We start from the raw sequence: 13313 nt of genomic DNA, 5'->3' as shown, positions 1-13313 counted from the left end.
ATATAATATTTAAAATAAAAATATAATTTTTGGAAAACAACAAAATAAATAATAATCGAATATATTATAACAGAAAGAAAATTAAAAGGATAACAAGTGCAATGATAAAAATTTGATTTAACGAAAATACCTAATTTCATGGTGGTTGATGGTTCCCGAGATAATTAGAAAAGAAAGAATAATTAAAGAAAAATATAATAAACTATGAAAAGCCACTAATTCGTATCAATGAAGACATTTATAATACTATCTGTAATGTTCCTTCCTGTTTCGTGGTTTTTTATATTCTGAGCTGAAATAAACCTAACACGAAATATGATAATTTCGCAGTATATATTATCGCGGTTACCTCTGTTATCATACATACAACGTATCCTCGTGAATAAACGTAGATTTACAGCAGCAGGGGCAAATATCATCGCACAGTTGTGTATATTTACTAATTTCTTTCTTTCGTAAATATACACCCACCCACACGCGCACAAAAACCCACCACCACCACCACCACCCACCTGTCCACCTATACAATTACAATCGTATTTTAATATTTTAGTAATTTTTTTTTTCTATTTTTGCCTATATCTCTATATCATTTTATTACCACACATTGACTTAATATAATACTTACATAGAATTTTTATTTCTTTTCGTTTACGTAGAATCGATTTTTCTTATCGATTTTAATACATATCTTATCTATTTGTTTCTTTTTTTTTTTTTTGTATTTATTGTTTTTTATTTTTTCTTTTGTCCGACTGGCTCTGAAGGAACGAGAAAGAATTTATATTTGTTTTTTTATTATTATTATTTTTATTGGAAATATTTTGTGTAACGCGTGCCAAAAAATGTTGATATTATAAATTTCTTGAATTGTCGATTAAACAAGATAAAGTTGAAATGTATCAATTTTGTTTTTTTAAATTGAATTTAATTACCAACTTCGAGCACATTTTTAATGGTGGGTAATAAAAAGTGGTATCCTTGAACTAATTTATTCGCTCAAACAATTAACATTCATACTTTTGCGCAAATAGGATTAAACGTGTTCAATGTTTTGTAATTTTTATTGAATTTGAGGATGATAATTCAAAGCTAGAAAATATATACATAAATCAACCATAAGCTTGGTGGATTACATTGATAAATGATAAGAGTTTATCTGGTTTTTTTTTTTTTTTTTTTATATTCATTCATCGATTAATAATTATATTATTAATTGCAATTTTTATATATATATATATATATATATAGAAACTTAGAACGTAGACAAATCATTAACAAGCAATTCTATAGAAAAATTTCCATTAGAATTATAAAAAAGAATAAAAAAAAATGTATTATATTTAATTGTTATCATTATCGATTTTTAACTGCAATAATGGTTTTTTTTATATATCTCGTTGTTTCTTCGTTGTTGTTTTTTCAAAGATAATAATTATAATAACAGAAATTACAAGTTACAAATTATTTCCTCGTTAGATTACGGTCATTAGTTTTTGTACGAAATAAACATATTTTTTCCAGGGTCAAATAATTACACGACCAAAATTTACACGTCCCTTGGACAAATTAATTTTTATTCGATTGAAATTATACAATATTGTTTAACAATAAGATTCGCGAGATTAATTCAATTTTCATTAGTTCGAGAAAAATCGCTGCTAAGTTTGTACGTTCCTCATTGTTTTATCCGTTCCAAAGTTTTCTTTATACTTAAAAATATATGTTTAAATATATATTTGTAAAAATAATGATAAACAATATTTTCGGCTACCGTGTTATTGAAAAATATCGATAATTTGTTTTTCACGTATTTCTCAGACATATTATTAAAATAAAAATTGAAGATACGAAATATTTTAATTCTTCTTACTTGCATTTTTCACCTTATCGCAATAACATAGTTAAGAAAAACATTTCTGTTATTTATTGATAACATATTTTTACTTATAATAAAATTTATTTTTATTTCTTTTATTCTTATCATTTTGAATATATTTTATTGCATAGGATATATTAAAATACAATAAATCGAAGAATTGAATTACGCGCTCTTATCGAAAATCCCGCTGCATTTCGATATCTCTATGTACTACGTTAGTCAAAGTATCGATAACAATTTATTTAATATCCATATTTGTTGAAATTCTAAAATATCATATATATTATTTAAAAAAAAGTAATAATATTATATTAAGTTAAATTAAAGTTATTCCTTTTAGGGTATAAAATCAATTGAAATTATTTGTTAATTTATTAAGAACATCTTACAAGGAGACCTTACAGTTGTACCCTCACGGATTTTAACGAGCTTTGGTATATTAGTAGTATACCTTTAAGGTATTAATGTGGTAAAGCATTTTATCAAAATGCGAAGCCAATTTTGAGAAAAATGCTTTTAAAGTTTTGAATTTTTTGTATATATATTTATATGATCTTAAATGCAAATGTTTATTATGTGATGCGGTAGCGTAAGTAGTAGCGCTCTTGCTTCTCGTGCTGTTTAGTTAGTGTTCGATCCTTTATGGGGGAAACTTTTTTAATAATTTTTTTTCTATCTGTTTTTTCATATTTATAAATTTTTAAATATATACAGGAAAGAGAAAATTATTTATTACAAAAAAATTAGAACTAATAAATTTGTTAACATCTTGCGCAAATAATAAAGAACAATTTAATCCTTGAATTACAGTTAACATTTTATTTTTTAACAGGTATATTATACATGAAATAAATAATGATTAAAATATATACGATTGTTATTTGATAGTATATTGAAGATTTATCTATTTTCATATACCTGTTAAAAAATAAAATGTTAACTCTAATTCAAGTAATCGATTTTCCTTTGCACAAGATATTAAAAAATATATTATTTCTAATTCTTTTGTAATCAATAATTTTCTCTTTCCTGTATACATTTAATAATTAAGAATTGTGAAAAAAACAAAATAAAAACAAATAAAAAACAATTTATTAAAAAAAACTTCCCCAATGAAGGATCGAACCACTGATTAGCAGCACGAGAAGCGAGTACGCTACTACTTAAGCTAGCAAACCACTTGATAAATAGTCGCATTTAAGATAATATAAATATGTATATAAAAAATTCAAAACTTTAAAAGCATTTTTCTCAAAATTGGCTTTGCATTTTGATAAAATACTTTACGACCTTAACACCATAAAGTTATACTACTAATATACCAAAGCTTGTTAAAATCAGTGATGGCATAACCGTAAGGTCTCCTAGTTAGATTTCTTTAGTAGCTCGAGTGGCTCCCTCTAGGAAGATGTGTCTAATTTTTAACTATTGTAGTGACCCTAAATTCTGGATTTATCAACGTTGCCATGGTAGTTTCTTACAATAATAAACCTAAAGTTCGGATTTGTCTTCAAATGGGATTAATGCAAGGTTTGATTAAAGTATTTTGGATATCTTGGAATATAACATGAATGAATTCACTCTCAAACTTAATTGGAAATTGTCTAACACTATTATTCAACTTTATTCTATAAAACACATAGACAATGTCTTATTTTTGTGGGACTTCTTTAATTGATGATAAAGAGGATACTATGGAAAAGCATGGTGTTATTAAGGTAATAAATTAAATCTATAACTTATATATATATATATCATGTGTATTCAATTTTATTATACAGTTGTACAATATTTCTGTAAGCGTTGCATGTTCATCAATAAAAATAAGGTATTGTAATAGTTCTCATAGGATAAATATTAATTCATTTATTATTATTCTAGCACAGCAAACAAAAAGTAAGAAATACAGATGAAATTGAACCAGTTCATGGGTTAACCTATTGTCGTAGAAAAGTTAATAAAGCACGCCATTATAACAAAGTGAAACTTAAGTCTGATGATTTATCATTCAACGATAAAAGTGATGATAGAATAAGCTCACCGAAGAATAAAAGTAGACGTCATCTTCGTAAAGAAATTGAAAGACTTATGGAAGAGAATCATATGTTGATGATTAAGTTAGAAGATTTGAATGCGATGTCAGGTAATTTTACATATGACTGGTAAATTTTAATCATTATAATTTATATAATCTATAAATAATTTTAATATTTTAGATAATAGAGAGGAACAGAAGGATAAAGATAAATTAATATTTAAGATACGCGATAAGTATCACAAATTAGCTCAGGAGTATGAACGAGTTCAGCAGGAATGCGAACAATTAAATGTCTTATTAAAACAAAAAGAAACGGAGTATAGACAATTACACTTGCATCATGAAGAATCGACTCAAGTTTTTCAACGATTGGAAGAAACGAAAAATATTTTATTAAATATTAATGACAAATTGAAATCCGAGAACGTTCAGTTAAATGAAGATACTATGCTTCTTAAAAAAGTTATTTATCAATTAAATGCAGAATTGGAAAGGTATCAAGACAAGGTTAGATCGTGCGGACGAATTATACCTTCCCAATTTAATACTCATACAATTAATGACGAAGAATTAGTTAAAGAAAATAAAAAGATGATTGAATCTTGGGGCAATGTAAACATGCATGCTTTGGGTCCGCTATTGGATGCTTATCAAGAAAATTTAATAGAAAAGAAAGAATTGATAAGCAAATACGAACAAGAATTAAATGATTTTACTGGCAGGTGCAAAGAAATTATATCAGAAAATGAATTTTTACACAAGGAACTGGAAAATTCTAAATCAAAGGTATTGTAAAAACAACAAGATTTATATTCTTCATTATTGTTTATTTCAATGAAAACTCTGTAGTGTAATAGGTTCATGGAAGAGATCAAAGAAATTTCTAATGATGCTGCATTAGTCAAGGAACAGAATGATACGTTGGTGCAACAAGTTTATAATCACAAACAGAAATTTGAAGAATTTCAATCGTTGTACGAAAGAAAGATTGAATCTCTGACTCAAGAAAACAAAACTTTGCACAAAGAAGTCGTAACTTTCAAAACAGAATTAAGTAATCTTCAAGGGAAATATAAAATAGTGAATGAAGGCTATGAGATGTTAAAAAATAACAGTGACAAAACTATGCCGGTGCATGTACACATTGCAGCAGTGGATGAATGTAAAAGATTGTTCGAAGAATTGAAATCACAGTACGAATCGGAAAAGAAGAAACTTTCTACTCGTATAAAACAATTGGAGGAATCTCAACCGGATAATGAAAAACAATTGGTGACAGTAACTGCGGAAAGAAATCATTTAAAAAATTTAACAAAAACGTTGGAACGAAATTTAAAGTAATTCAAACAAATTAAATAGCATGAAGCATAAGAGTTTAAATATTTATTGAAATAATATTTATTTTTCAGACGTACTCAGCATAAATTAACAAACGTACAGAATATCGTATACTCTGTACAAATATCACGCGACTCGTATAAAAAACAGTTGAATAAAACAACTGTTTACTGTGAAAAATTGGTAACGGAATACGAAAAAGTAACATCAGAGAAAGAAAAATTAAAAACATTGTTGCACGAAAGGGAGAAAGAGAATGCGAATATTCAATATATCGGGGACAGCATAGCACACCGAGTAGGAAATTTAAAAAACCAAGTAAACGTAAGTAAACATGATAGTATCATTATTAAGTAAATAATTAAAAACATTGTAAATATGACATAGGCTGTACAAAAAGATGCGAAGGATCAATTAGCATTAGTGGAAAAGCATATAAAGATTCATAAGGTGGGAACTCATCAATTAAAATCAGAATACCGTCAAGAGGTGCAACGTTTAAAACGTTTGCTCAAGCAGAAGGATGACGTTATATCTCAACTAAGAAATAAGAAAGAAAAACAAGTATCTCAAGATAATATTGAACTGGTTTGACAAGAGACTAGAGAGGAAGCAATGGCTAAATGATTTAATTATCATTCTGATAGTTGGAAAGCTTAGGCCTAATGATTCGCAATCAATCAGATCGTATTGGTAATTTCAACAATTTGTTAATTTATCTCTGAATCATAAGATTATGATAAAACATTATCAATGACATAGATAAACATAACTAGTCAATTATTATCTTCCAATAAACGTAATTACAGTAGTGATGGTGGTAGTAGTAGTAGTGGTGGTCGCAAAGTATAGGCTTGTAACCGGTTAATAATATCATTCATTAAATAAAACTGAAATCTCATAGACGATGCGCATAACTCTAGTTTACTTTTTTTCATTTTTTTAAACTCCGAACATAAGAGTCAAAAGCCATTGGCAATCAATTTTAATCTTCCTTGTTAATAGAATATCATTATGTCCGGAATTCATGTCACACGCTGAAAGAAAGAGAGAGATGAAAATATCCTGAGGGGCTTAAAACACGTAGAGGAAATATTGAGATTTGTACCGACGACATCACCTTTATTTAGTGGTGACATCAACCAAGACAAGTGGTCTCGAAGGTTACCAATTGCTTTAGAGGGATCCAATGCTTGTTATTTTTTTCTATGTAATAAGCTGATAGCGTTTATTCTTAATAGAAATGATCTCACGTGTCTCTCTCTTTTTCTCTCTTTTTCTCTTTCTCTCTCTCTCTCTCTCTCATATTTTTATGCAAAAAATTTTATATCTACGTTCATTCGCAATAGATCTGTCTCACATTATAAATTATATCTCAGTGAAGTACTTGATTATTATCTTGGACTGTCGACCCCGTTACATGCAAGAAGATAAAAACACAGATTCATTTGAATAAGTCAAGTTTGATTTATGCTAAAAGAATATCTTAGTATTTACATTAGTCGTCTTTATTTTTTGTTTTTTTTTTTTAATCAAGAAACATACACATTCGATTCGATATTTTTAAGAGATAATTAATTCGAAAATTTTTCATTGAGATTAATAGGTTATTATTAATTTCGCATCTTTTGTGTGATTATTTCAGGAAAAGATAATACTAGGTCGTGGAAAGTATGTTTTGCTAGGAATCCTGATTCTTCTTCTTCTTCTTCTTCTTATTTTTCTTAAGAATGAGATAGAAAAAGAGATAGAATTATAGAAGAAGGTGTGAGACAGAAAATGAAGACAAACAGCTGCCCTAAATTCTAATATTACAAACCATCTCTAGTTGATGGCTTCCTTGTTTATGTGTATGAAAGATACATTTACCTTAATGAACTACGTACGTTTCTAACGCATACATTCGTTGATTATACTTTTCTCTTATTATACATGCAGTTCGTATTTAAAAAAGAGCTCTCTTCGTTTACGTAAAACCATACTTTCTCATTCTTATAATTATTTCCTTTTCTTTTTTTTTTCTTCTTTTTTCTTTTTTGTTGTATTTTTAACATGTAACGTGTAAGCGTAGAGTCAAAAGAAATTCGTCGTGAATGGAATGATTTCGAAATGACGTTTGAAGACTAGAATAATACTTAAGGTGTATCACCTTACCACGTTACATCGCTAAATTCCAGTATGATACATTTTAAACCGGTCCATAGAAGACTAGAATGTGAAACCATTGACAATCTTAAGAAAGATAGAATCTTATATATGAGAAAGTGCATTAAAAAAACTACTCGATATCGACTTTTTCATCATCCTCCTTCTACTTCTCTCTCTTTCCTCGAACGATCCTGTTTTATTGATTTCAAATAAGAAGAGCTAAACAATAAATAACACATCTTATTTTTTTTTTCTCCTTTTTCCTTAGAAATTTTTATCAATAATAAAAGTAAGAATAAATTTTTAATAGAACAGAGATATCTCTTATGGTAAATAAAACGAATGGTATGAGTTTTTAAATATAAAATCTCAATTAAAATTTTTGATATTATAATAATTAATTTTATATATAGTAGAAGGGTGGTATTTTTTTTAATTGACAAATAAATAAAATAATGAGTACGTAAAAATTAAAATTAAAATATAAAATTAAAATATAAAATTAAATTTAGATTATTTTGGACAATAAAAATAAAAAATAGCAAACTAGTATAAAGATTATTTATAATTTATTCCGACGCGAAATAGTACCAGGAAGTATCATAAAATATATTAGAATAATAATAGAAAGAAAGGAATATATAGGTATATATGGTATATATATATATATATATATATGATATATGGTAAAGAAAGAGAGGGAAAGAGTTGAATAGTGGGGGATGATTCGGTCGGAGTAAAGTAGGTTCGGGCGTGTTCGTTCAGTCTCGTAGGTTTCCGCGTAAAGGCAAAATGTCGTCTGCTAGGCGCGTCGTCTGGCACCGGGTCGCATTCGTGACGCAAAGATCGACGTGATAAAGTGATAAGAAAATTATAGTTTGGTGTATATTAGTGCAGCGTGGTTAGTCTTTAATAATTCAATTAAATTTTCTATTTTGTTTTATCCATTAAAGATATTTTAATTAATACAAAATATATCCATACATACACACACATACATACATTCATACATACGTATATACATCATACCATATACACTTATACATATATATATATATGTATATGTGTATATGTTATGTCGTATATCGAATAAAAGAGAAAAACATAAGAAATATAAATCGGTTGTGAGTTTTCAGTGAGGATTAAATTCAACTATTACGAAAAGGATTTATTAAAGAAAATTAGAAGAAGAAGAAGGGATAAAAGGATAAGAAAGAATTTTGTCTATGACAATAATGCAAGAAGAAGAAGAAGAAGAAAAGAAAGAAGCTTTGTAACATTGATTGTCATATGTAGTTTTTCTTTAACACATCGATATAACTACGAACAACAGCCGATCAACGTGAAAAAGAAGAAAGTAAAAGAAAAAAAAGAAAAAGGAAACAAGGAAGCAAAGGGGGGAAAATAAATTAACGACAAAGGTGAATACTAAGAGTGGGGGTGGGGGGGTGTTGTTTTTAATGAACTCCCATGCCCTATTACGAAGATAACGATAGATCTTTATCGTCGTCATCATTGTGTTGTCGTTGTCGTCGTCATCGTTGTTATTTCGCGGCACGAGGCATCCACAAACTACTGCGAGATGCGCGAGGAATAACGGCGCACCATCGATCACTTTGCCAAAGTTCGAACGTAAGATGTTGTGATTTGTTTTTTTTTTTAATTCTAATTTATATATAAAAAGGAAAAAAAAAAGAACGATCCAATAGAGAAGAGAGATTATTAGAATAACATTAGAATTAATTCATTATAAATCTCTTTCGTAGTGTGAGTGAAGGGTGGTGAAGGAATTGGAGTAGGAGTGGGGGTAGGAGTGGGGGGTGGAGGAGGAGCGACACCTGTCTCTGTGTGTCTGTTCGATCGAACATGCCGGCCAATTTCTCTCTCTCTCTCTCTCTCTCCCTCTCTTTTTATTTTTCTAACCTAAATATTAAACATTAGTAATTTTTAATTATTGTCATTAATTATTTTATTTATTCACTTTTTATTGTTAGAATTTAATGAAGATATTTGTATGTTATTGTTTTACGTGTAGTATCAGTAAAAAGGGAATAGTGAAAATTCGTGATTTTTAGTTACAACAACTAGAGGCGCTGCAATCGCAAAGAACGCAACCATGTTTTGCATCATATATATATATATGTGTGTGTGTGTGTGTTACTGTACTAATACATAAGCGAATTTTCCTTCGTCCCTTTTCTCTTCTCCTACACACACACATAGATATACACACACGAGTCCCGGCCAATGCCTCTTCCTTCGAGGGTGAGAAGCATCCTTCCCTCTCTCCTCTCCCCCTTCTCTCTCTCTCTCTCTCTCTCTCTCTCTCTCTCTCTCTCTCTCTCTCTCTCTTTATAGAAGATTCACTCAAGCAAAGATTATTTCCCGGTTAGAAACATTCCTCGTTTAGAAACATTTCTGCTTTACTTACTCTTCCTTTTATTTCTTCTTTTTTTTTTTCTTCTTCTAAACAAGTAACGTTTCCAATTAGTTCTTTTTCACGCAACATTTTAATTCCTCGAGATAAAATTTGATATCAGAGGCTTACAGATAATAATACGCATTTAAATATATTTTGGATAAATTTGATAAATTGTTCGACATTTTGTATAATCTTCTTTTGTATTTTTTTTGTCTTTTTAGGTTTCAAGCAGAATTAGAAATATGAATCGTGCATGTACCTACGCTTTTCCTATGTAGGACACACTCGACCTTCTTTTTTAACAGTCTCAACTAGAACACATATATGGGAAGAACAATGTACAATCATATTTATATGAAGAAGTTTTTACAAAAAAAAAAAAGAAAAAAAGAAGAAATACATTTTATTTAATATTTTTCCACACATATCGCAATATAAGACACGTGCCATATTCGTTTAATAATAATGATAAGAGTTTCATTGCTTTGTTAGAAAATTTATATATGTTGTGTGTAGAATCGCTAAAAAATTGGATACGATTAATTATGGTTAATTATAATTTAATTACTTCAATCTTTCGTACATCTTGCCATGTGTAATTTAATATTATACGAGCATAATTAATCAATTTTAATAATAATTGTTAGCTGTAATCGATGCTCTTATCAATTTGTACAACTAAATTGGATTGCATTTGTTGTTTTGTTTTGTCTCGTCTTGTCTTGTTTTGTTTTGTTTTCTTTGGTTCGTATAGAATTATATTGCAAATTTATTTATAATTTGCGTTGAATAATTTTATTGAATTTATTACGAATGAGAAGATGTGAGATTAAATCGTATATTGTATACGTGTTTCTAGTTTTCTTGTAAATAGGTTTATTACTTATATAGTGGGTCAGTCTGCCAGAATGCATCGACTTGGCCCTGTTCTACTTGTGTTGCTATCTGTCCTCAACTAATCTCTCCAGTCTCTCTATTCTCTTACGTAACTGAGGATTCTAGAAATGAAACCTTTCCCTCGATCATCTTTTCTACCATTTTTATTTAACGAAACAAAAATAATGACAATGACACGTGATATCGAAAATGCAATCATTATTTTTATATTAATATTATTAAATATTCAAATATTGATTTGAAATTCAAATTATCGGTTATACGTAAATATTTGATTTCGGTTATAATTAAACGTTGTTCGTTTAATTGAAATAATTTGTTATTTTTGTAATATATATATATTTAATAAATTAGAATGAACTAAATGATTTTGTCAAATAGTGCAACGAACAACGACTTTTAGTTTTAAAACGATTGTACTCTAGCGAGTAGTGCTACTTAGCGAACAGTTATTAATACCTCTTTGAACTATTTAAGAATGTTTAAGTTAAATTGACACGTCTTACTATCTATTTTATCTTATAACTTTCTATACAATTATTTCACAAATTTCGTAATCCTATCTCAATATAAAAATTTAATACGTCAACGATACAATCATTGATCCTACCGATAGATTTTTATTGTAAAGAAATGTTACTAAATAATTTCATCAAATTCAGATTGTATAATTATGATATCTGGCAAACGTGTTTATTAACGAATAATTAATAAAATAAATATAAAGTATAATATATTATATTATAAAATAAAAAATAGAGATAGATTAAGTGTCGGTTTTAGATACGAGAAGAAAAAAAAGTACCTTGACCTTTCGAATAAGGAAAAAAAAAGGAAAAAAATATGTAAAAGTGGCATAAAATATTCATCATGTAGAAAATCGATAGAAGAGAATATATCTTCGTTTAAATTTGAATAGAAATTTCCTTATTCCTCGTAAAATAATATAACAGTATAGTTTAAAGAGTTTTGATGGTAAGACGAAAGTTTTCGTGACCGTGACGGTCGACATTTCGTGCAGACATTTTGAACATTCGCATAGAACACGCACGCAAATATTTCGGAACAATCTTAAATTGCTATGAACTTCTTGTTTCAAATCGGATAATAATCATTTCCCCCTTTATCCAAACGCGCGTTACTTGTTTTAACGATTTTCAGATTGCGAGATTGATCGTGAAACTTTAATTGAACGTTAACGATTTAACCGAAGAAAAAGATTACACATCGATGACTCACTGTATTATACATTTTTGTTTTATAATAACGAAAAAGATAAACGAAATGCAAAACGTTTTTTTTTTCTTTTTCATTTTAATTTCCAGCTACAAAAATATTGATTAATTCAAGATAGAATATATTATTTGTAATTATTTATAAATGGATAAGGAAAAATATTTATTTATACAGATTTTAAAGGGAAAAAAATTAGGTTTATTTTTGTTGTTTCTAAATTTGGAGTTTAGCATATAATATCATTATTATATACATTGTATATTATATTCGATCAAATTGATTTATTATTTAATAAAAATGAAAATATAGATTTTGTCGTAATTTAAATTGGACAACTTCTTCTTTCATAAACTCTATCGTATATTTTGTTAGAAAATATTTCTATTCAAATTTGTTCGTTTATATTTTTCTTTTTATCGGCGGTTTGGCTTTAGAATGAAAATTTAAGAAATAGGATATATTATCTTGCGTATAGGAACGTATGCGTATAATTTCTTCGAAACGACATAAGTGTTTATAAAAAAAAAAGAAGGACTGAAATATAATGGATACTTTTGGTGTGTTGAACCATACGAAGTTCAAACAAACGTGAAAAAGGGCACCGGAAGTTGTGCACGTACTTGCTGTTTAAGATTAGGGTGAGAGTTTTCTATGGTCTTTGTTCTATAAAAAGCCACGAAAGTGAGAAAGAAAAGAGAGTAGAAACAGGAGAGAGAGGGAGAGAGAGAGAGAGAATATTATTCTTACCTTTCCCATTGGCTATTACTTTGCTTGTTATTCTGACCGAAACGAGCAGCCAAAATTCGAAGAAATTTCCGGTTACAGGAGAAGTCACTAACAGTGAGAAACATGCTAAAAGTTAAAAGGGATAAGAAACTTACTTACTTGTCGAATATGTATAAACATGCACTTCCTTTTTTTTTCCTTTGTGTTGAAAACAAAAATAAAAAAAATGAGAAAGAGAGAGAGAGAGAGAGTAAAAGAAATTGTTTTCGTAAAATCAAAGGCTCAGTTTATTTTTTTCGTTTCTTGCAATAATAAAGTTAGAACAAAGATTGAACGATGATTCTAAGGATAAAATTCGTAAATAAATGAAATTCTTATTAACTCGTGCATTCATTTTTGTATTTGAGATTGTTTTTTTTCTTTTTTTCTTAATATTTAAAATAATTTAATACAATTCATATTCAGTTMAATGAAAAATATAAAAATTTAAGTTTATTTCTTAATTATTATATATTTCTTTTTTTAGTTATACAAATTAATGTATTTTTTTTTTATTTTGATTTTATATGATCGTAAATAAATGAAATTCTTATTAACTCGTGCATTCATTTTTGTATTTGAGATTG

At 28.0% G+C, this 13313-nt stretch overlaps 3 protein-coding genes across 10 annotated transcripts in view; 2 read left to right on the top strand and 1 right to left on the bottom strand.

Annotated features, from left to right (window-relative positions):
• Positions 1-283, bottom strand: part of LOC106789213 (venom serine protease-like) — a 6246-nt gene extending 5963 nt beyond the window's left edge. Inside the window, exon 1 of the mRNA XM_014753241.1 lies at positions 131-283. Within this exon, the coding sequence (XP_014608727.1) occupies positions 131-140 (10 nt within the window). The 5' untranslated portion in view covers positions 141-283. The remainder of the gene's footprint in view (positions 1-130) is intronic.
• Positions 284-3326: 3043 nt separating this feature from the next.
• On the top strand, positions 3327-7611 carry LOC106789228 (centrosomal protein of 89 kDa-like). 2 transcript variants are annotated; one of them, XR_001381973.1, is made up of 7 exons: positions 3327-3600; positions 3764-4025; positions 4099-4706; positions 4770-5257; positions 5330-5582; positions 5646-5951; positions 6904-7611. XR_001381973.1 is itself a non-coding variant. In XM_014753289.1 (6 exons), the coding sequence occupies exons 1-6, from the start codon at positions 3529-3531 to the stop codon at positions 5850-5852; spliced, it is 1890 nt and encodes a 629-aa protein (XP_014608775.1). In that variant the 5' UTR covers positions 3327-3528; the 3' UTR covers positions 5853-6161. The 2 variants fall into 2 exon arrangements, 1 of the variants encoding a protein (XP_014608775.1); XM_014753289.1 differs by lacking the exon at positions 6904-7611 and having other exon boundaries at positions 5646-6161.
• A 523-nt stretch (positions 7612-8134) lies between these two features.
• LOC106789214 (microtubule-actin cross-linking factor 1) overlaps positions 8135-13313 on the top strand; it is a gene marked incomplete in the record, with an annotated part of 154157 nt that continues 148978 nt past the window's right edge. For 6 of the 7 annotated variants that reach the window (XM_014753268.1, XM_014753259.1, XM_014753256.1 and 3 more), the window contains 2 exon segments: positions 8135-8307; positions 8543-9038. 7 annotated transcript variants of the gene reach the window in all.

Source organism: Polistes canadensis, unplaced genomic scaffold (assembly GCF_001313835.1).
Source record: "Polistes canadensis isolate GaletaPanama2010 unplaced genomic scaffold, ASM131383v1 scaffold_171, whole genome shotgun sequence".
NCBI lineage: Eukaryota > Metazoa > Arthropoda > Insecta > Hymenoptera > Vespidae > Polistes > Polistes canadensis.
The sequence above is the reverse complement of the archived record's forward strand: the minus strand, read 5'-3'. Positions and strand labels throughout refer to the sequence as shown.